The 21,920-nt window shown below is 42.0% G+C and overlaps 1 protein-coding gene across 2 annotated transcripts in view; it reads right to left on the bottom strand.

The window, feature by feature from the left end:
- slc22a16 (solute carrier family 22 member 16) overlaps positions 1-21,920 on the bottom strand; it is a 109,674-nt gene that overhangs the window by 7,415 nt on the left and 80,339 nt on the right. For both annotated transcript variants that reach the window (XM_048531616.2, XM_048531617.2), the window contains exons 6-8: positions 6,359-6,486; positions 5,392-5,501; positions 1,902-2,001 (exon numbers count right to left, since the gene is read on the bottom strand). In XM_048531616.2, the coding sequence (XP_048387573.1) occupies positions 1,902-2,001; positions 5,392-5,501; positions 6,359-6,486 (338 nt within the window). The remainder of the gene's footprint in view (positions 1-1,901; positions 2,002-5,391; positions 5,502-6,358; positions 6,487-21,920) is intronic.

Raw genomic sequence — 21,920 nt, 5'->3', positions numbered from 1 at the left:
GAGCAGGGAAGCTGACATTTCAGGTCTGGACCCTTCTTCAGAAATGGGGGAGGAGGAGGGGATTCTGAAATAAATAGAGAGAGAGGGGGAGGTGGATGGAAGGCGGATAAAGGAGCAGATAGGTGGAGAGATGGATAGGTCAAGGAGGCAAGGACGGAGCCAATAAAGGTGAGTGTAGGATGGGGGGTTAGGATGGGGGTTGGTCAGTCAAGGGAAGTCTAGGATGAGGCTGGTAGGTAGGAGGTGGGGCTGAGGGTTGGTCAGTGTGGTGGGAGGAGTGGATAGGTGGGAGAAAAGATGGACAGGTCCTTTCCTAACCTGTCTGTCCTTTCTCCCACCTATCCACTCCACCCACCTCAACCCCCAACCACACCTCCTACCTACCAGTCTCATCCCAGCCTCTTTGACCCATCCGTCTTCCTTGACTGTCCCACCCCCATTCTAACTCCCCATCCTACACTCACCTTTACTGGCTCTGTCCCTGCCTCCTTGACCTGTCCGTCTCCTCTCCACCTATCGGCTCCTTTATCCAGCTTCCATCTGCCTCCCCCTCTCTATTTATTCTAGAATACCCTTCCCCTCCCTCATTTCTGAAGAAGAGTCCATCCCGAAACATCAGCTTTCCTGCTCCTCTCATGCTGCCTTGCCTGCTGTGTTCATCCAGCTCTACACCTTGGTATAGCAATAGGATATTTGGCTTTGTAAGCACAAATTCAGACAGCATGTGTTTAAATATATTAATTCAAATCATTTCTATTCAAATGGACAGGACAGTCCAGTTTGCAGGTGACATCAAAATGGTGGCGTACTGGGCAGTGAAGATTATTTCAGAGCACAACGGGACCTTGATCAGATGGGCCAATGGGCTGAGGAGTGGCAGGTGAAGTTTAATTTAGATAAATGTGAGGTGTTGCATTGTGGCAAGGCAAACCAGGGCAGAACTTAAACAGTTAATGGTAGGACCGTAGGGAGAGTTGCCAAACAAAGGAACCTAGGGGTACAGGTGTATAATTCTTTAAACAAGGAGTCGCAGGTAGAGTGATGACGAAGGCGTTTGGCATGCTTGCCTTCATTGTTCAGAATATTGAGTACAGGATGTGGGACGTCATGTTGTGGCTGTACAGGATATTGGTGAGGCCACTCGTAGATACTGTGTACAATTCCGGTCACCCTTCTATAAGAAAGGCGTTGTTAAACTTGAGAGGGTGCCAAAAAGATTCACAAGGATGGCCAGGGCTGGACGGTTTAAGTTATAGGAATAGGCTGGATTTTTTCCCCCCTGGAGCATTGGATGCTGAGGGGTGACCCTTTAGAGGCTTATAAAATCGTGAGGGCATGGACCTGCACATTCTCCCCGTGTCTGCGTGGGTTTCCTCCGGGTGCTCCGGTTTCCTCTGACAGTCCAAAGATGTGCAGGCTAGGTGGATTGGCCGTGCTAAATTGCCCGTATGTTCAGGAGTGTGTGGGTTATAGGGCGATGGGTTTGGGTGGGATGCTGCAAAGGGCAGTGTGGACTTGTTGGGCCGAAAGGTCTGTTTCCACACTGTAGAGAATCTAATCTAATCTAAAATCTTTTTCCAAGGGTAGGGGAGTCCAAAACTAGACAGCATAGGTTTGTGGTGAGAGGGGAAAGGTTTTGAAATGACTGAGGGGTAATTTTCTCATGCAAACTGTGGAATAAGAAGCGGTGGAGGCTGGTACAATTCGTGTATTTAAAAGGCATCTGGATGGGTGCATGAATAGGAAGTTTTTAGAGGGATATGGGCCAAATGAAATTAGGTCAGTTTAGGATATCTGGTTAGCAAGGATGGGCTGGACCTAACGGTTTGTTTCTGCGCTGTATGACTCTATGACTCTAATCCACTGTACGTGAGCTAACCTTTAATTAGGAATTTCATTACCTGTGGTAGAAAGATCCACAGTGATGAGAGGAGAACACAAAAAGGTGCCACTGTACTTCCAACCCGAGCCATCATACTTCCAGTACCAACAGCCAACGAACTGAAACAAAGATTTTTTAACTTTAATTCTTATTAAACATAGAATTATTGAACATAACATTTGGAGCTCACACAGCTTCGATGGCGGCAGTTGGACAGAATTTTTGGGAGCGCATGCCAAATTTGGCTTGGTTGTTTTAGCCGGTTATCTATGGGATCTGTTATATCTTCCAGTTGTGAAATTGGAAGAACTCCTCAGAATTGGGCATGGCATGCCATTATTGTGGTCTCTACTTGAATGTGTGATCGCCAGGCCTCTGGACTGGCACTGTTCACCCATTTCGTTTATCCATGTGGACAGATCTTCAGCAAAAAAGCTGTAACTAAATCATAATTCACTCCTTTTTGATATAAAATCTGCACGTTACCCTAATTCCAGAGGACCATAGGCTGCCCTTTCATGACAGAATGAAAACCGGCAATGCCTTTAACCTGATCCTCACTCATGAGACAGAGGTGAAGAGAATGTTCACTTCTTTGCAACTTTCTTTTCAAAAGGTGATGGGAGCAAAATCCTTGAACACTTTTAAGGCAGAGGTATATATTCATGGGCAAGGGAATGAAAGATAAATGGAGACTGGTAGGAATTTGGTGCTTTAAGATCAGCCATGATCCAGTTGAATATAGGAGAAGACTTGAAGGGCAGAGTGGCCTATTCTACCTAATTTGTATGTTCATATATACTCTGAAATTAGACGTAACAACAGATTCCTCTTGTGCGGAAGGTGTTAGAATCAATCATGGAAAGATCACACTTAGACACTTCGAAAAATTCAAGGTGGTGAATCAACATGAAAGCTTTTGTGAAAGGACCATCGCATTTAATCAATTTATTGAAGCTCTTTGAAGGGCTAACATAAACTGTGGACAAAGGAGAGCCTGCTATCAATGGATTTCCATATGGTATTTGACAAAGTGCTACACAAAAAGTTGCTGTGCAAAGTAAATGCACCTCCTGTAGGTGTAGCATATTACTATGGATAGACATTTAGCTGGCTGGTAAAAAATAGAGAATATGCATAAGTAAATCTTTTACTGATTTCGCAGTGTGTGGACTCCTGCAGTGGCCTCAGGTTTTGCAATTTATATCAATGACTTAGTTGAAGGGGATGAAATCATGGTAGCTATATTGGCAGAGATAGTAAAGTATGTAATGAAGAGGACTTCAGGATGTTGCAGACCAACATAGAAAAGTTGAGTGAGTAAGCAAAAACTTTTCAGATAGAGAATAATGGGGGAAAATGTGAAATTATTCAGTTTGGTAAGATTAATAATAAAGCAGAATATTGTTTAGACACCGAAAGCCTGCAGAATCATAAGGTACAAATGTGTTCTAGTACATTAGTCTAAAAATGTTAATATGCATATCTAGCAAACAATCAAGGGAGCTAATGGAATGCTATCTATTACTCCAAGAGAAACTGGAAAGTGAGGATGTTCTGCTTCAGTTATACTTATTCTTCATTGGTGAGACCATAGATGTGTGCAATTTAGTGTCCTTATTAAGGGAGGATGTGAAGGTATTAGAGATGTTTCAGAGCAGGCTTACAGAATGGTATAAGTGGCTTGCCTTAGAAGAAAAGGTTGGACCAACTTGGCTTGTTTTCACTGACATTTAAAAGTGTGAGGGCTGTTTTGATTGAAATATACATGGATCCTGAATGGTCTTGACAAGGTGTACATGGAAAGGATGCTTCCTCTTCAGTGTAAGTCCAGAGCTAGAGGCGCTGTTTCAATATCAGGGGTTGCCTTTCTCAAACAGTGTTGAGGAGAATTTTTTTCCCCTCAGTGGGTTGTGTAACTTTGAACTCTGTCTCAGTGAAGTGGAAGTGGAGTTATTGAATATTGTTAAGGTGGGAAGTAGATGGATTTTTGTTAGGCTGGGAAATCAAAGGTTATTGGGAGTAGATGGAAATGTGGAATTCGAATCACAAACAGATCAACCATGATGTTCTTGAACTTGGAGAGGTTTGAGGGGCTCTGCTCCTAACTCACCCGTTTGTACGTGAGGTGTTCTTCAATGAGCACATGAATCTCAGTAACCTGTCTGGAGAATTGCAATGCTGGTTCTCTGATGTCTCAGTTTAGCTCCACCTTTAGCAATAGCTCATATGTCGAGGGTATAACCCATATTGTCATTCCTGCCTCTTGTCCTCCTCCTCATGAACAGGGGTCTGCCTTACCTGTGGATTATATTGCCCCTCATTCTCAGCAGACACAAAATCTGAAAGTCGTGCTCCCATTACCAGCTGTTGCCTTTCTGGTGCTTAACTGGGCTCCCAGGAATGGTTGGAAGGCTTCCTTCTCCTCTCTGTCCCCATGATGTTGGTAGGGTGGCATCAGAGTCTGATTTGGCCACTCTTTCCATAGCCTGTGCTCCCTGATGGAGGTGTGGGCCAATGGGTGAGTTCTTCTCTAACCCATGCTGCCTTTCATGGAAGCACTTCCATTTCAGGGTGGGTTAAAATCATGACTTTTTCCCCACTGTGTTATCACTTCCATGCAACCAGTCTGCTCCTGAGTAAACCTGCCATCTATGAGCTCACGCTAAAATTCCAAATGAGCCTTTACAAGCAGTCTTTGGTCTTCTTGACCAGGACAGTTGAAATTATTGCTGAATTTTTTTGGGTCTCTTCCACTGACCTGATGAAACTTTCTGGCAATGGGAAACTCTCCTGCCAGCCAGCACTGCTTTTTTGAGCCTACTTACCTACTCACTCTGCAGTCCCAGTGGAACCTAAACACCCTGCTTTACACGTTAGTTACAAACAGAGAGATGTATCTGGAGTTGTGTATAAAATGGAGTCTGGCTATAAAATTCACAAACTATTTCAGGTTGATTAGATTTCTTATTTTTGGTTGTACATTATATTGTGCAGTTCTGAAGAATGGTCACTTGGCACATGAAACGTTCATATTGCTTTCTCCTCACAGGTGCTTCCAGAGTTTCTCTAGCAACTTTGGTTTTTGTTTGTTTCAGATCTCCAACATATGCAGCTGTTTGTTTTATTTTTATACTGGCTGCTAGGATAAGATAGGGCAAGGGACCACAGAGCAGTACCAAAGCCACTGCCTTTGCAAAGCAGAAAACAAACCATTGATGCCTCTTTATAGAGCTTTGAAGGGATGAGGGAAAATACAAGGACTGTGTTGTCAAAGGAAGATAGCCATCAGAAATAAACCATCATCTTTATATTACACAGTTTATTAATTTGGATTTCTGAAGCAATGACTGAATCGCTGCCAGAAACAGTTTGCATTCTGTCTAAAACTTTTAACATGGCTTTTGGCATGATAAATAGCATAGTTTCACACATTAAACTTTTACACAGAACTGTATTTGTTTTGTGAAATAACCCAAAGCTGTTGGAGTCCAAGTTGCGCCACTCACCGTATTATAGTTGGGTACAGCTCAGCAGTGTACAGGTATATCAATCCAAATGCCACAGCTATTGCAAACTTTCCAATCATGCTCAGAGTAATTGACAGGGCCTTAATGTCCTAGAGAAGTAGGGAAAAAAAACTACTCAGTATGACTTCCCCAACACATTTCACTCTGAAACTACTTTCCATTCTAGCAACTTCCTCATCTTGGCCATGCTACATCGGAAGGTCAGATAAATATTCACAAATGAGGAAGAGATTCAGAGGGTGCACTGTCATTTGAATTACTCTCATCCTCTGTTTAGAAGCCACTGTGCCAATGTCAAAATTGGGAGTCAGATTCACTGCGCTCATGGAAAACTGCAAGGACAGAAGAATAAGTTCAGACATTAGGCATGGAGAGGAATGAGGCTGAGCAAGCCTGTTACACTGTTACACCTCATCTGTCAGTCAAATGAAGATGGACTTTGGTTAAGGTTTATATTAACAAGCAAGAACAGGTATCAAGGCAAGCCTTAAAAAATACTGAAGGTGTGAATCAATTCCAGGGATGAGTTGAACCAAATAATTCAGCTGGACACTGGTGAGTAAATGGGAGAAATTGGTTAGTGGGGGTTTATGACCTTAATCTAATTGACCTAATGTTAGTTTTAAGCTAAAAGGAAACACTGTGTTGAATTTCTCTTCTTCAAACTGTTGCTTTCTGTCAAAATACTCAGAGTAGTAAGGGCGTGGAATGCCCTGCCTGCAACAGTAGTAGACTCACCAACATAAGGGCATTTAAATGGTCATTGGATAAACATATGGATGATAATGGAATAGAGTAGGTTAGATGGGCTTTAGATTGGTTTCACAGGTTGGCGCAACATCAAGGGCCAAAGGGCCTGTACTGCGCCGTAATGTTCTATGTTCTTCTAAGTTTCATGTTTTAGTCCTAGAATATCTTGAGGATAAAAATGATCTTAGAAGCTCACCTGGGGAATCACCATGCTGAGAAAACATGCCACACCAGTCAGGAACAGGGATGGTGCCAAAGTATTCCTTCTTCCCAGTCTGTCCATCACAAAACAAGCAACAATATAAGAAGGAATTTCCACTGCACCTGTCAACGAATACAAAGTCATAACTAGCGTATCCGGTGGGAACTAGAGAAGTTCTTCAATAAGTCCACACAAAGTTCTTTTATGGAAAAAAGTTCTCTATCTTTCTTGGTCTGCCTGGCTCACATGATACTCTGGGGTTAAAGAGAATACTCTAGATTGATCTTTTCCTGTGAAAATGTCCCAAAGTAGTTAAGATTTGTTTCCTTTTTACAAAAGATTGCACGGCCACACATTTTGTGCAAAGGTTAAGATTTTTCAGTGTTAGCTTTATATTCAAACATTGATTCAGTTAAATTCACTGATTATGTTCAAATAAATGGTGTCAATGAATTTATTTGGAAATGACTGGGATGACTGATACAAACGCATCATAAATATTTTTATTTTTGCTTAAGAGAGCCAGTTTGTGTGAAGTCTGTCCCATTTAGCATGGTGTTGGGGATTGTTAGCTGTACCGCCTATGTGCCCTGAAAATTGGTTTGTGGTTGCTGTCCTGCCATGTTCATGGTGAAGGACAACGCCAGACTGCCAATATTTGACCAGGTGCAGAGCTGGCATTTAAGCATGGCACCCACCCATGATTCCTGGAACTTGTACTTCCAGCAAGTTGGAGTCCTGGATGAGTGGGGAACCATGGAGGCATGGTACATGGTTAATGAGGCAACTCTAGGGCAAGAGCATGAAAAGCCCTCCATCAGGCTCAAGAAAAATGACACTTAACCGATTTCTGGTAAGCTTCAGCCCAATATAATACATTTACAGGCTCTAATTCCATTTGCAGTTTAGCAGCTGGCGCACAGAACTAAAACAATTCATGAAATAAAACACAAAAGTTGTTTGCTCATTTGTTGGCTGTCTCATGTACACCTTCAAGTTTCATTATGCATAACTATTCAAAGTAACTCCTTACATTCCAGCTTTCTTGCTTTTGCAAACAATTTAAATATTTTTAAAATAGCTTATGAATCTGTGCTGAGGAAAGGAAGATCATTTTTTGAAATTCATTCATGCATTGTGGTCAGGACAGCATTTATTTGTTTTGTCAAGACTGGGCATCCATGAGGCGCTGTGGGCCATCAACAGCAGCAGAATTGTACTCAAACACAATCTGTAACTTCGTGGCCCAGCATACCATCCACTCAATCATTACAATCAAGCCAGGGGATCAACCCTGGTTCAATGAAGAGTGCAGGGGCAGCACCAGGAATACCTGAAGATGAAGTATCAAACTGGTGAAGCCACCAAACAGGATGACTCGCCAAACAGTGAAAGCAGCAAGTGATTGGCAGAGCAAAGCAACCCCACAACCAACGGATCAGATCTAAGCTCTGCAGTCCTGCCACATCCAGTTGTGAATGGTGGTGGACAATTAAACAACTCACTGGAGGAGGCGTCTCCACAAATATCCCCATCCTTAATGGTGGAAGAGCCCAGCACATCAGTGCAAAAGATAAGGCTGAAGTACCAAATGGGTGATCCATTGTCAGCATCCTCCAGTAGTCCCCAGCATTACAGATACCAGTCTCCAGCCAATTCAGTTGACCCCATGTACTATCAAGAAATAGTTGGAGACACTGGATACTGCAAAGGCTACAGGGCCTGACAACATTCTGGCAATAGTACTGAAGACTTCACTCCAGAACTTGCAGCTCCCTTAGCCAAGCTGTTCCAGTACAATTACAACACTGGTATCTACCTGACAATATGGAAAATTGCCCAAGTATGTCCTGTGCGTAAAAAGCAGGATAAATCCAACCTGGCCAATTACCGCCCCATCAATCTCCTCTCCATTATCGTAAAGTGATGGAAGGTGTCATCAACAGTGCTATCAAGCAGCACTTGCTCAGAAATAACCTGCTCAGTGACGCCCAGTTTGGGTTCCACCAGGGCCACTCAGATGCTGACCTCAGTACAGCCTTGGTTCAAACATGGACAAAAGAGCTGAATTCCAGAGGTAAGGTGAGGTGAGAGTGACAGCCCTTGATATCAAGGCTGCATTTGACTGAGTGTGGCTTCAAGGACCCCTGGCAAAACTGGAATTAATGGGTATCGGGGGCAAACGCTCCAGTGATTGGAGTCATACTTGACATATAGAAGGGTGGTCGTGGTTGTGGGAGGTCAATCATCTCAGTTCCAGGACATCTCTGCAGGAATTCCTCAGCATAGTGTCCTAGGCCCAACCATCTTCAGCTGCTTCATCAATGACCTTCCCTCCATTATAAGTTCAGAGGTGGGGATGTTCGCCAATGATTGCACAATGTTCAGCACTGTTCACAACACGTCAAATATTAAAGCAGTCCATGTTCGAATGCAATAAGATCTGGACAAATATCCAGACTTGGGCTGACAACTGGCAAATGACATTTGCACCACACAAATGCCAGGCTATGACCATCACCAATAAGAGACAATCTGACCACCACCCTTTGACATTCGATGGTGTTAGCATCACTGAATCCCTCACTATCAACATCCTAAAGGGTTACCATTAACCAGAAACTTGACTGAATTCACCACATAAACACAGTGGCTACAACAGCAGGTCAGAAGCTAGGAATACTGCAGCAAGTAACTCACCTCCTGACTCCTCAAAGCCTGTCCATCATCTACATGGCACAAGTCAGGAGTGTGATGGAATACTCCCTACTTGCCTGGATGACTACAGCCCCAACAACACTGAGGAAGCTAGACATCATCCAAGTTAAAGCAGCCCGCTGGATTGGCACTACATACACAGGCATCCACTCCATCCACCACCGATGCTCAGTAGCAGCAGTGCATACTATGTACAAGATCCACTGCAGAAATTCACCAAAGATCCTCAGACAGCAGCTTCCAAACCCATGACCACATCCATCTAGAAGGATAAAGGGCAGCAGATGGTGCTCTCTTCCAAGTCACTCGCCATCCTGACTTGGAAATGTATCCCTGTTCTGTCACTGTTGCTGGGTCAAAATCCTGGAATTCCCTCCCTAATAACATTGTGGGTCAACCCACAGCAGGAGGACTGCAGCGGTTCAAGAAGGTAACTCACCACCACCTTCTCAAGGGCAACTAGGGATGGGCAAGAAATGCTGGCCAGCCAGCGATGCCCATATCCCACAAAATGCATTAAAAAAACACGTACAACTGCATCCCAACATTACAAGCCTCTCTAAATACTTCTCCTTCTGAAATGTTCATTCTAGCTTAGCATCTTATCATTGCTTTAATGTGTACCCATTACATACAGGGAAGACTTCAACTATCACTTTTGAAGGATTCATTTTTATTCACCAACAGCAAAAGTGAACAAAGCAACAGAAGCTGAACTGGTTTCTGGCATCAGAAATTATCTGTTTCCTCATGAGTACCAATGAATTTACAGTCAATGAATGACCACTGCACCCAACTCTCATCTACTAGAGCAACGGGTGTCAGTTCAGTTCTGTTTGGCTCCTTGTGCCTGAGACTGCTGCACTCTCTCATGCAGAAAGTGAAGTTCCTCCTGCTCAAAGTCCTCATCTTTTTTCTCAGGAGATTGCTCACCCAGCACTTTAACATCCTTACAACACCTCTTTAGCTGCTGATTTTGTGCAGAGCACAGCACAGAGCATAGCATGCTGGGATTAAGGTGGCACATTCTGTCCAAACAGCACTGCAAGGATCTATCAGACTTAACCAACAGAAACTTATCTTCAGCAGGTTTATTGTTTGCTTCACCATGGCCCTGGCTGAAGAATAGGCAGTGTTGTATCTTTATTCTGTCTCAGTCAGAGGGTTATATAACGGATCCATTGGTGATGTTTGCAGAGGGAACACCACCCATGACCATCCATGTAAGGTGTTTCGCCCCACAAATGCAATAGAAACATTGAACTTCTCCAGGATATAGGCACCATGGCAGCTCCAAGGAAACCCGTTGCATACTTCCAAAGTGTCAGAATGATGCTCACTGGTGACTTGCATATTGATGGAATAGAACCCTTTTTTAATGATGAACAAAGTTGTGTTATGATAAGACCCTTCCAGTGCGGAATGTGCAGTTTCTTGTTCCCTGTACCAGTGTGAAACCTGTCATGTTGCTAAATCCTATTGCCTGGGCTGCAAGGCTGACCTTGTCACAGGGAAATGAGATGGATTGGTATAATCTGACACAAATGGTATTGGTCACAGCCTTTGTACATTTGTGAATGAAGAATTGAGATCCCGCACAGGTTCCTAGTGGCTCCTTGCAAGAATCAGTTTCATAGAAGTTCAACACAACTGTCACCTTGACAGCCACTGGTTAGGGCACCCACTGCATCACGAGGGGTTCTGCTCCGGAGGTTGATGTAAATCTGTGACAGTGTCCTAGTGTGTCCTCATCTACGCTGACAATATACCTAGCTCATTCAGAGGGAATGTCAAGGACAAAGGACTCTGGGCCTCCAGTATCTCCTGCACATCCTGAGGGGAACTTTAGCTGTGCCCTCTTCATGTGCAAGCTGTTCAGTAAATCCTAATAGGGTATTGTTGTTCATGGGTTAAGTTGCATCTTTGTTCCTCTTCCATTTCTCTGTGCCTTAGTGACACGACAGCAACAGAAACCATAACCTCTGCTAGGGTTGGATCCATCAGTCACAATTTCAATGGGCCTGTGTGGGAACCTAAGGAATAGAATAGGTCCTTGGTGATGTGAGTAGTCAGGATTCATATCACTTACAAATAACATCACAGAATCCCCCAGAGAGTGGGGCATGGAACACCCTGACAAGCATGGACATCTACACAGACCGACTGATGAATGCAGCACCAGTCATATCACCAAAAGACATGAAGTGTTGCATGAGGACGGAGATCTTTGTGCTCCCAGCTCCACGTCACCCAAGATGGGCATCATTGCTTGTAGGAGCATCGTGCAGAACATCACAGTCCACAGGATGTCAGTTCAATACCGTTGTGTAACCTTTGATGTCTTCCATTTAGCTTTATGCTTCTGCTTCACAGAGATGACTTTGCTTCTGACCAGCATTTGCATACCACCCAGTTGGCAAGCATAATGCTATGGTAACATATGACTTCAGCCTCTACTCTGTAAGTACATGATCAGTGCAACTGTTCCCATTGTTCAGAAAATAAAAACACAGGCACTGCCCACTTTGGGAGTGGATGCAGTTATTTTCTATTCACGCGTTTGTTTAATTTAGGATTCGATTGTGTATAAAAGGCAGTTCAGGTCATACTTGGAATAATGCGTTCCAGTCTCAGCCTGGTAATCAAGCCCACCCTCCCACCCAAAACTTCCCTGTCTCTATTAATGCTGATCCCTCACGTTTCCTAACACCACCACCTGAGTTACAGCTGAGGCCTCCATCCTTAATCCTTGAGCTTTGTACCAGTTTTATCCTGCCCACCATTGTGCTTCACATCCCCTCTCCCATTGTGTGTCACCATTGTAGCAACAGCTTTTAGCACCCTCCCTCCTGCAGTGTCTCATGTCCTTTCTCTTGCCTTCACATCTCAAATTTCCCCCTTTCACCATTCTGGTCCCCTTTGCATCCAGGTTGCTGTCTGCAATCCCAGTGCTGAATTCCCTAATTACCCCCCCCTCCATTGCAGTGACTCCTGAAAACCCCTCTTGACTTTCATTACATTCACGGCAGGTTAGACTGGGGCCCAGCTCCCTGACCAAATTTGGAAGACAGCCCTAATGGATGACTGACTGCACCTCTGACCAATCTCTGGGTAGCTCCCTGACTGTTAGCACTGGACCTGCAGGACTGACCATGGGACACTTCCCAGATTGTAGCAAAAGCCTATGCGCGTGAAGGCCACAAGCAGACAACTGTCTGTGCTCAAGACCCCGGACTGGGATTGGACACTGCCATTGACTAAGTGTGCCTGGACCCTCTGACTGACAGCTGTTCCCTTTGACTTGGCTGAGGACTATTCCCTTTTGGTTTTAAGACATGGCCACCTGGTTGATCACAGGCAGTGTGTTTGCCACTCAGACTGCTGGGTCATAGTGTAGGTGTGAGATTGATATTACACAGTGATATACAGCAATACGACTGCTGACAGGCATGACCAGCTGCCTGGCTTTGTATCTGTGCTAAAAGGCACAGCAAGACAAAGTACTGTGAGCCCTTGGGTTGTGGCTAAAGGGCAAAGTGTCAAAAGGTAACTCAAGAAAGTAGGCACAAAGTGATTGTGCACAAACAGAACCAGCAATGCACCCTGAGTTGTACACTGGTGGAATCTATGAGATGCTCATTCCTTCATGCAAGGAGTCCTTACAGCGACATTACAGTGCAAGGTGCTGGTACACTCCAAAGTGAGCCACTAAAGTGCAGAACTGCATTGTAAATGGATTAGAGACGTACCAAGATGATGTGATAAGACTGTTGTGTATTGGATGCCAAGATCCGTGGAGGTGAGGTATGTACAGTCACTGACCACCTCAGGAATTTTTGGCGTATAGTTTCTATCCAGCAGATTGGAGGTCAAGAAACCATGTATTAATCAGGCAAAATTAAATAGAAGCACACCAAACCATGCAAATAAGACTCTCGCTGCTCACTTGTGGGAATCTCATCTCATCTGTTGAAATGGGGTCTTGTGGCTCTCAAAGTTGTGAAAATCAGACATTTCACCCAATTTTCACAATTCGTTTTGCAAAGCTCATGGTGTTCTGTGGCTGGGAAAATTCCACCCAATGTATTTGTAAATAGTTCCTGAAAATCTGACAACTAACTGACAATGACAGAGCAAGAACCCAAAGAACTGCAGATGCTGGAAATCAGAAACATAAATAGAAATTGCTGGAAAGACTCAGCAGATTGGGCAGCATCTATAGAGAAAAAGCAGAGTTAATGTTTCAGGTCCACAGACCCTTCCTCAGAGTTGTTATAAAGAAAGGTCCCTGGATCTGAAATATTAACTCTGCTTTCTCTCCATAGATGCAGCCAGACCTGCTGAGTTTTTCCAGCAATTCTTGACAATGACTAAAGATTATTCTTTAATGCATTGTTAGAATAAAATTTAAATGGCAAACCGGGGTGGGGGGGGATTCTTTGCTCATAGTCTTTGTATATGATTTCACCATTTCTGTCGACAGCATGAAAACATCATTTTTCAGTTCTGAAGAAGAGTCATATCAGACTCAAAACATGTACTTTTTCTCTCTCCACAGATGCTACCAGACTTGCCAAGCTTCTTCAGCATTTACTGTTGTCATTACATAACATATTTAATTCATTCATGGGATGTGGGTGTTACTGCTTAGGCCAGTATTTATTGCCATCACTAATTACCCAGAAAGCAGTTTAGAGTCAACCACATTGTTGTGGGTCTGAAGTTAAATGTAGGTCAGACCAGCTAAGAGCAGCAGAGGGTATCAGCGAACGCGATTATTAAATTGGAGAGCGTACAGAAAAGGTTTGCAAGGATTTTACTGGGTCTGGACGGTTTGAGTTATAAGGTCAGGTTGGAAAGGCTGGAATTTTTTTTTTCTCTGGAGCATAGGAGGTTGAGGAGTGACTTTATAGAGGTTTATGAGGTCATGAGGGACACAGATAATATGAACAGCCAAGGTCTACTTCCTAGAATAGGGGTCTAAACTTAGAGGGTGTAATTTTAAGTGAGAGGAGAAAGATTTAAAAGGGACCTGAGGGGTAGCCTTTTCACACACAGGATGGTCCATTTGTGGAATGAACTGCCAAAGGAAGTGGTAGATGTAGGTATGGTTATAACATTTGAAACAGATTTGGTCGGATACGAATAAAAAAGTTTTAGAGGGGTATGGACCAAGCGCAAGCAAATAGAACGAGCCCGGTTTAGAAAACCTGGTCAGCATGAACCAGTTAGACCGATGGCTGTTTCCGTGCTGTGTGATTCTACACCATCAGACTAGCTAGCCTTTTATTCCAGATTTTTTACTGAATGCATCTTTCTCTACCTGCCATAATGAGATTTAAACTCATGACCCCAGAACATTAGTCTGAGGACTGATTTACAAGACTATGATGAGATCACTATGTCACCACCTCCCCTGATGTGGAACGTACAGGGCAAACACAGCGAATAATGACTTTCAAAGATAACAGGATAAACACTTTAGAGAGGAAACAACATTGTTGGGATTTGGAGAATAGGGTAATGGACATATTATTTAGATAGGGAAGTCTTCCATTGGCCAGCACTCCATCTCAGTACAAGAAGAAAAATTATAGCCCAGTAGAAATATGATTACACTGAAACCAGAGTCCACTTTCATTCTCAGTCTCTGCTTGCATTGCAGTGGGATGAAAAGAGCTCTAATGATAGGGCCATATGCTTTTGGTGTGTGGATGACAGTATAAATTTGGCAATATATCAATGCGAGGAGTGAGTAATGAGGCTAAGTAACTTTAAGCATTTTGCATACTAGATGCTACAACTTGAGATATAACATTTAGATGAACAATACATGGATTCTATTAGCAAATCTAGATCATAAATACTCCAATCACAGGCAGGGGGAGGGTTATATGCAAAGAGGAATCTGCTGATTGATGCATAAACACAAACATAAATGAGTCATCAAACTGTGAAAGCTGCAAATTCAGAAGTTCAGAAATGAATCTCTGCAGGAAACCCTAGCCAGTGTAACACCTACCAGAACAGGTGATGTGACGATAGCAGTGAACTGATTGAAGCAAAGTTTAACAGTTTTGACAATCCACTAATTTCTGATAGCTGTAAGAATCTTGTCATGTCCTTAGACTGGCAGAAGTGAACCCACTCCCTTTAAATCTTGCCCATTTATGCTTTCAAATCCAGCTGAGCAAGGGAGATCAGTTATTGATATAGCACCCCTGTAATCTTTCTTCGGTCATGCCTTAAGTGAAATTGCTATAATCAGGCTATAAATTGCCATATCCATCCATATTTATTGTTCACATTTAAAGGATAAGGCAAGCAAATTAATAATACGCTTGGATAAAAACAAGTTGACAGGTTTTAAGTGCATCCAGCTTAGTCACATAATTAAAAAGGTTTTGCTTTCAAAACAGGAAACAAAATTATAGCAACAAGGTTGTAGGGTTGAAAACAAGAGGCATCTGATGAAGAAATGACTGTGAAAAACAAATCTACTTCCGAAATATTTCTGAAAACAGCCTACATCAACAGTTAAATGCCTTGGCAAAATGGTAGCTCAGTGGATGGGACTGAATCATTCTTGGATACTGAAGAGCTGGAATCACTTTGAGTTTCTGAATTCCTATCTTCTATTAGGTAGATAAATCATGGGCACATTTACCATATAAGAGAGTGGTTTCAAGAGCGGGACCGAGGCTGGAAATCCTGTAGCAAGTAACTTAGCTCCTGACCCCTCAAAGCCAACATCTCCAAGATATAAGTCAGGAGTGTGATAGAATACGCTTACCTGGATCTGTATTTATTTAAGCTTCTTGTAAGGGATATGGGTGTTGCTGCCAAGGCTGGCATTTATTGCCCATCCTTAGCTGCTCTCGAACTGACTGGGTCTCTCTGCCATTTCAGAGAGCAGATAAAACTCAACCACATTGTGTGTGGTTGTGGAGTCATAATCAGGCCAGACGGGCTAAGGATGGCTGATTTCCTTTACCGCTGTGTTACCCTCCAAAATTACTGTGCAGCAGCATTGTCTGGCAGTGGTAGCCTGCACATGTGTCAGTATATTGCTTGCCATATGCAGAATGCTCCAGAGCAGCACAAGCACACAATTTACAGGGAACGTTGTCCACGTCCCTAGAGTATTTGCCAGGATCTCTCGACTACTAGAGTTAGAGTCATAGGGATATACAGCATGGAAACACACCCTTTCATGCCAACCAGGTATTCTAAATAAATCTAGTCCCATTTGCCAGCATTTAGCCCATATCGCTCAAAATCTTTTCTATTCATATACCCATCCAGAAGCCTTTTAGATGTGGTAATTGTACCAGCCTCCACCACTTCCTCTGGTATTTCATTTCATACATGCACCACACCAACTCTGCATGAAAAAGTTGTCCCTCAGGTCCATTTAAAATTGTTCCCCTCTCACCTTAAACCTATGCCTTCTGGTTTTGTACTCCCTTACCCCAGGAAATGGACCGTGTCTATCTACCCTATCCATGCCCGTCATAGTTTTATAAATCTTCTTCAGCTCCTCAGCCACTGACGTTCCAGGAAAATAAGCCAGTCCATTCAGCCTCTCCCTTCAGTTCAAACCTTCCAAATCTGGCAACATCCTTGTAAATCTTTTCTGAACCCTTTCAAGTTTGACAATATCCTTCCTACAGCTGGAAGACCAGAATTGCATGCAATATTCCAAACATGGCCTATCCTATGTCCTGTATAGGCACAACATGACCTCCCAGCTCCTATACACAACGCACTGGCCAATAAAGGCAGCATACCAAACACCTTCTTCACAATCCTGTCCACCTGGGACTCCACTTTCGAGGAACTATGAACTTGCACTCCAAGGTCTCTTTGTTCAGCAACACTCCCCAGGGCCTTCCCATAAAGTGTACAAATCCTGCCCTAATTTCCCTTTCCAAAATGCAGCACTTCACACTTACCTAAATAAAAATCCATCTGCCGCTCGTCATCCCATTGGCCCAACTGATCAAGATCCCGTTGTAGTCAGAGGTAACCTTTTCCGCTGCCCACTACACCTTACTAACCGTGCCTCCTCTGTTCACATCCAAATAATTTATATAAATGATGAAAAGCATCAAACTCAGCACCAATCCTTGTGGCGCACCACTGGTCACAGGCCACCAGTCTGAAATGCAACCCTCCACCACCACCTTCTGTCTTGTACCTTTGAGCCAGTTCTGCATCCAAAGACCCATTCTCCCTGCAAGCCATGTGATCTAACCTTGATAATCAGTCCACCATGAGGAACCTTGTCGAGCACTGTTCTGAAGTCAATATACATCACGTCCACCGCTCTGGCCTCATCAATTCTCATTGTTACTTCTTCGGGAAACTCAGTCAAGTTATGAGATAGCTTTGTGTGTGGGAAATCCTATGTTGATATCCCAAATCAGTCCTTGCCTTTTCAGGTACATGTAAATCCCTTCCTTCAGGATTCCGTCCAACAACTTATCCAGCACTGAAGTCAGGACCTGGCTTTTGCTTACCACCAATCTTAAATAGAGGCGCCATGTCTGCCAACCTCCAGTATTCTGGCACCTCACTTGTGGCTATGGATGATACAAAACATCTCTGCAAGGGGCCCAGCAATATCTTCACTAGCTTCCCACAGAGTTCTAGGGTACACCTGATCAGGCCCTGGAGGTTTATCCACCTTCATGCATCTTAAAACATCCAGCACCCCCACCTTTGCAATATGGGCATTTTTCAAGATACCGCTATTAATTTCTCCAAATGTTCCATATCCATCTCCACAGTAAACACTGAAGTAAAATACTTGTTTATTATCTCCACCATCTCCTGTGGTTCCAGACATAGGCGGCCTTGTTGATCTTTAAGGGTCCCTATTCTCTCCCTTGTTATCCTTTTGTCCTTAATGTATTTGTAGAATCCCTTTGGATTCGCCTTAACCCCAATTTGCCAAAACTATCTCATGTCCCTTTTTTGCCCTCCTGATTTCTTGGCATGCAAAACAGTTTACTCAATTGATTTTTAGTTTTATGGGTTATCTCTTATGTAAAGGTTGTGTGTGTAATTATAGGAGTTTAGAAGAATGAAAGGTGATCTCACTGAAACATTAAAGATCCTGAGGGAACAGGACAGGGTGGATGCTGAAAGGATGTTTTTTCCCCTTGTGGAATAAAGCAGAACTAGGAACATTGTTTAAAAATATAGGGGAACTCCTATTTACGATGAGAATTTCATTTAGAGGGATGTGCACCTATATGGCTCTCTGTTTGTCACAAAGTGCAGGTTTAGATAATTGAATATTGCTAAAACAGACCTGGAAAATTTCTTAAGTAATGAGGGAGTCAAAGGGCATTGAGGGTGAGCAAGAAAATGGAATCAATGCGACAATAAGATCAGCCACTATCTTATCAAATGGTAATATAGACTCAAAGGGCTGAATGGTCTACTCATAATTCCTATATTTGTATTTCACCTGTTTGCAAATGATGTGCACAGTAGAATAGAATTCTACATTGTACTTTAGTCACCTTATCTGCTTGGAGATGAACATTAAATTCAAATTTAATATATATTTATTTTATATTCTGGTCAGAGCCAATATTCTTTGTAATATAATTGTAATGTAGTTTCCTTTTATGTCATTTATTTAGTTTTAAGTTACTCTATGTAAACCACAAAGTTGAAATAAGCTACAGCAGTGTTAATTCAAGATTTAACCTTGAAGGGAGGGCATCAAATTTTGACTTGGTAGAAGAGATCATCATTCATATCTTATAGGGAAATTGCTATCTCTTAGTGATATTATTATTTAACTTTCATCAGTGGCTGAGGTTTAGCAGCTGTTGACCTGATTCATGAGTGGAGCACCCTTGCACATTAAAGAAAGTAATTTTGAGGAACGAAGAAGGGGAAGACCCAACAGCAATTACATATCTATTGCTTAATCAAAGAATAACATTGTTTTGGGGGTCTGGTGGGCATTCAAAATGGATTATTTCCACTGTAAGACCCCTTGTGTGTCAGTTTAGGAAGTGTAATAGCTGCATTTATACTTAATCATTCCCTACCATCCAGGACACCAAATACCAGGTGACCTACATGTACTTCTTTCTTGAAATGTTAATTCAGTGGATGTGGGCTTAACTCATGCAACCAGGATTTACTTGCTCCAATTTACAGGGTACAGTCTCCATTACATATCGAACAGACCAAACTTAGTTTCAATGGCCACTTTCTGAAACATTTCCATTTAGTCTACTGAGCTTTTTGTTGCTTTTCGTTTTAATTTTTAACTCCTTCCCACTCTGGCCACTCTAATCGACCAATGAAGTTCAGCATAAGCTTGAGTAGCATTATCTCATCTTGTAATGAAGCACTTTACAGCCTCCTGGACTCAATATTGAGTTCTGAAATTTCAGATCATTACTCTGACCTATTTTTTAATCTGAAAAAATTCCTTAAATAGGTGATAGACTCCCAGTTAGGAATTCATGCACTAACAGCTTAACTTAGAGCATTCAATCATTTATCATTCATTTGGAGTGGCACGGTGGCTCAGTGGCTAGCTGGTCACTCTTTTCTCTTGATTAACTATCCTTACCACAGGCTGTCCCTGACTAAAAAGACAGAAAAAGTGCAGAGCCTCTGTCAATGTCATTCTACAGTCAATGGCCAGGTGGAATATAGCAGCTATTGCTTTTAAGGATATACCTATCCTCTGATTGATGCCTTTTAAAAAGATGCCACATAATGTACTAGAAGTTCACTTGGGAACAAGAAATGTTATTTCATACTTCATGGTTTTGCAGTTCCAGTGAGTTATCATGAACTATATCACAAATGCCACTTCACATGGTACGTCCATTTTGTAATTTTGTGATTTCAGATCTATTTTACTTCAGTAAAATTGCTTGTGTTGCAGAGGAAATGAGATGATCCTTTCAATGTTAATCTTTGATTAAGCAATAGGTGTGAAATTGCTGTTGGGTCTTCGCCTTCTTCATTCCTCAAAATTACTTTCTTTAATGTGGCAGGGTGCTCCATTCATGAATCAGGTCAACAGCTGCTAAAACTCAGCCACTGATGAAAGTTAAATAACAATATCACTAAGAGATAGCAATTTCCCTATAAGGTATGAATGATGATCTCTTCCAAGTCAAATTTGATGCCCTCCTTAGAGATTAACATCTTGAATTAAAACTGCTGTCATTTATTTCAACTTTGAGGTTTATGTCAAGTAACTTAAAACGAAATAAATGACATGAAAGGAAATTATATTACAATTGTATTACAAAGAGTATTGGCGCTAACCAGCACATAAGTTAATCATTTATTAAATGTAAATTTAATGTTCATCTCAAGCAGATAAGATGACTAAAGTACAACGTAAAATTCTATCCTACAGTGCACATCAATTGCAAACAGGTGAAATATAAATATAGGAATTATTTGTAGGCCATTCAGCCCTTTGAGTCTATATTACCATTTGATAAGAACATGGTTGGTCTTACTGTGTCATTGATTGCATTTTCTTGCCCACACCCAATGCCCTTTGACTGTCTATTTTAACAATACTGAATTATCTAAACCTGCACTATGTGACAAACAGAGAGTCTTATAGATGCACATCTCACTAAAATAAATTCTCATCTTAAATAGGAGTTCCCCCCATTTTTAAACAATGTTCCCATTTCTACTTTATTCCACAAGAGGAAACATCCATTCAACATCCAGCCTGTCCTGTTTCCTCAGCATCTTTTATGTTTCAGTAAGATCACCTTTCATTCTTCTAAATTCCAACAGTTACAAACACAACCTTTACATATAAAATAACCCCTAATCCTAGGAATTGACTGAGTGAACTGCTTTTCATGCAATTATGTCTATTTTTAAATAAAGAGCCCAAAATTGTACACAATATATCAACACTGGTCTCACCAATGCCATGTATAATAAACTGTAGCACGCATCCTTTTATATTTCATTCCCATTGTGATAAACAATACTCAATTTGCCATCCTAATCATCGGCTGCATTTTCATACTAATGCTTCTCTGTCTCAACAGTCATTTCTTTTAAGATGTGAACATAAAGTTGTTTGAATAATTTTCTCAGTGCTTTTTCCTGAAGGTTGTCAGTGCTTGAAGTTCCTCTGTCTCGTTCACTTTACAATTATTTCTGGGATATTAGTTGCATCATCCACAGTGAAGAAAGGTTCAAAATATGTTTAATTCACCCACCATGTCCTTATTTTCCATTTTAATTTCCCAAATCTTTCTAGAGTACTAACACTCACTTTACTTATTCTTTTCCTTATTATAAATCTGAATAAACTCTTACCACTTCTTAAAAAAATATTTCTAGCTAGCTTCCTCATATACTCTAATTTCTGCTTTATTATTCTATTAGTCACCATTTGCTGTTTTCATCTGTTTTGTCTACTGACCTGCCAGTGCTCTTCATGGGACTGCACAATATCTTTAACTTCATTCGCTAGTCACAGATGGTGCATTCTTCTCTACCATTTTTCTTACTCACTGGGATATATATGTTTGTTCAGTGTTTTCCAGTTTATTTTAGCCAGTTCTGTCTTCATATCCTCCTAACTGGCCTAATTTAATTTTTTCAAAACTAGCTCAAGTCCCAGATCTCCATCTCTCTCAAACTGAATGAAAAATTCAATCATGTTACGATCACTGGTACCTAGGAGCACCTTTATTAATTAATCAAGACATTAATCAATCCTGTCTTGTTGCACATTACCAGATCTAGAATAATCAGCTCTCTGGTGGGCTCTGGAATGTGCTGCTTTAAGATACAGGGCCAAAGACCG

The sequence above is a fragment of the Stegostoma tigrinum genome, chromosome 4 (genome assembly GCF_030684315.1).
Source record: "Stegostoma tigrinum isolate sSteTig4 chromosome 4, sSteTig4.hap1, whole genome shotgun sequence".
Lineage (NCBI taxonomy): Eukaryota > Metazoa > Chordata > Chondrichthyes > Orectolobiformes > Stegostomatidae > Stegostoma > Stegostoma tigrinum.
This window is presented reverse-complemented; position numbering and strand designations above follow the sequence as displayed.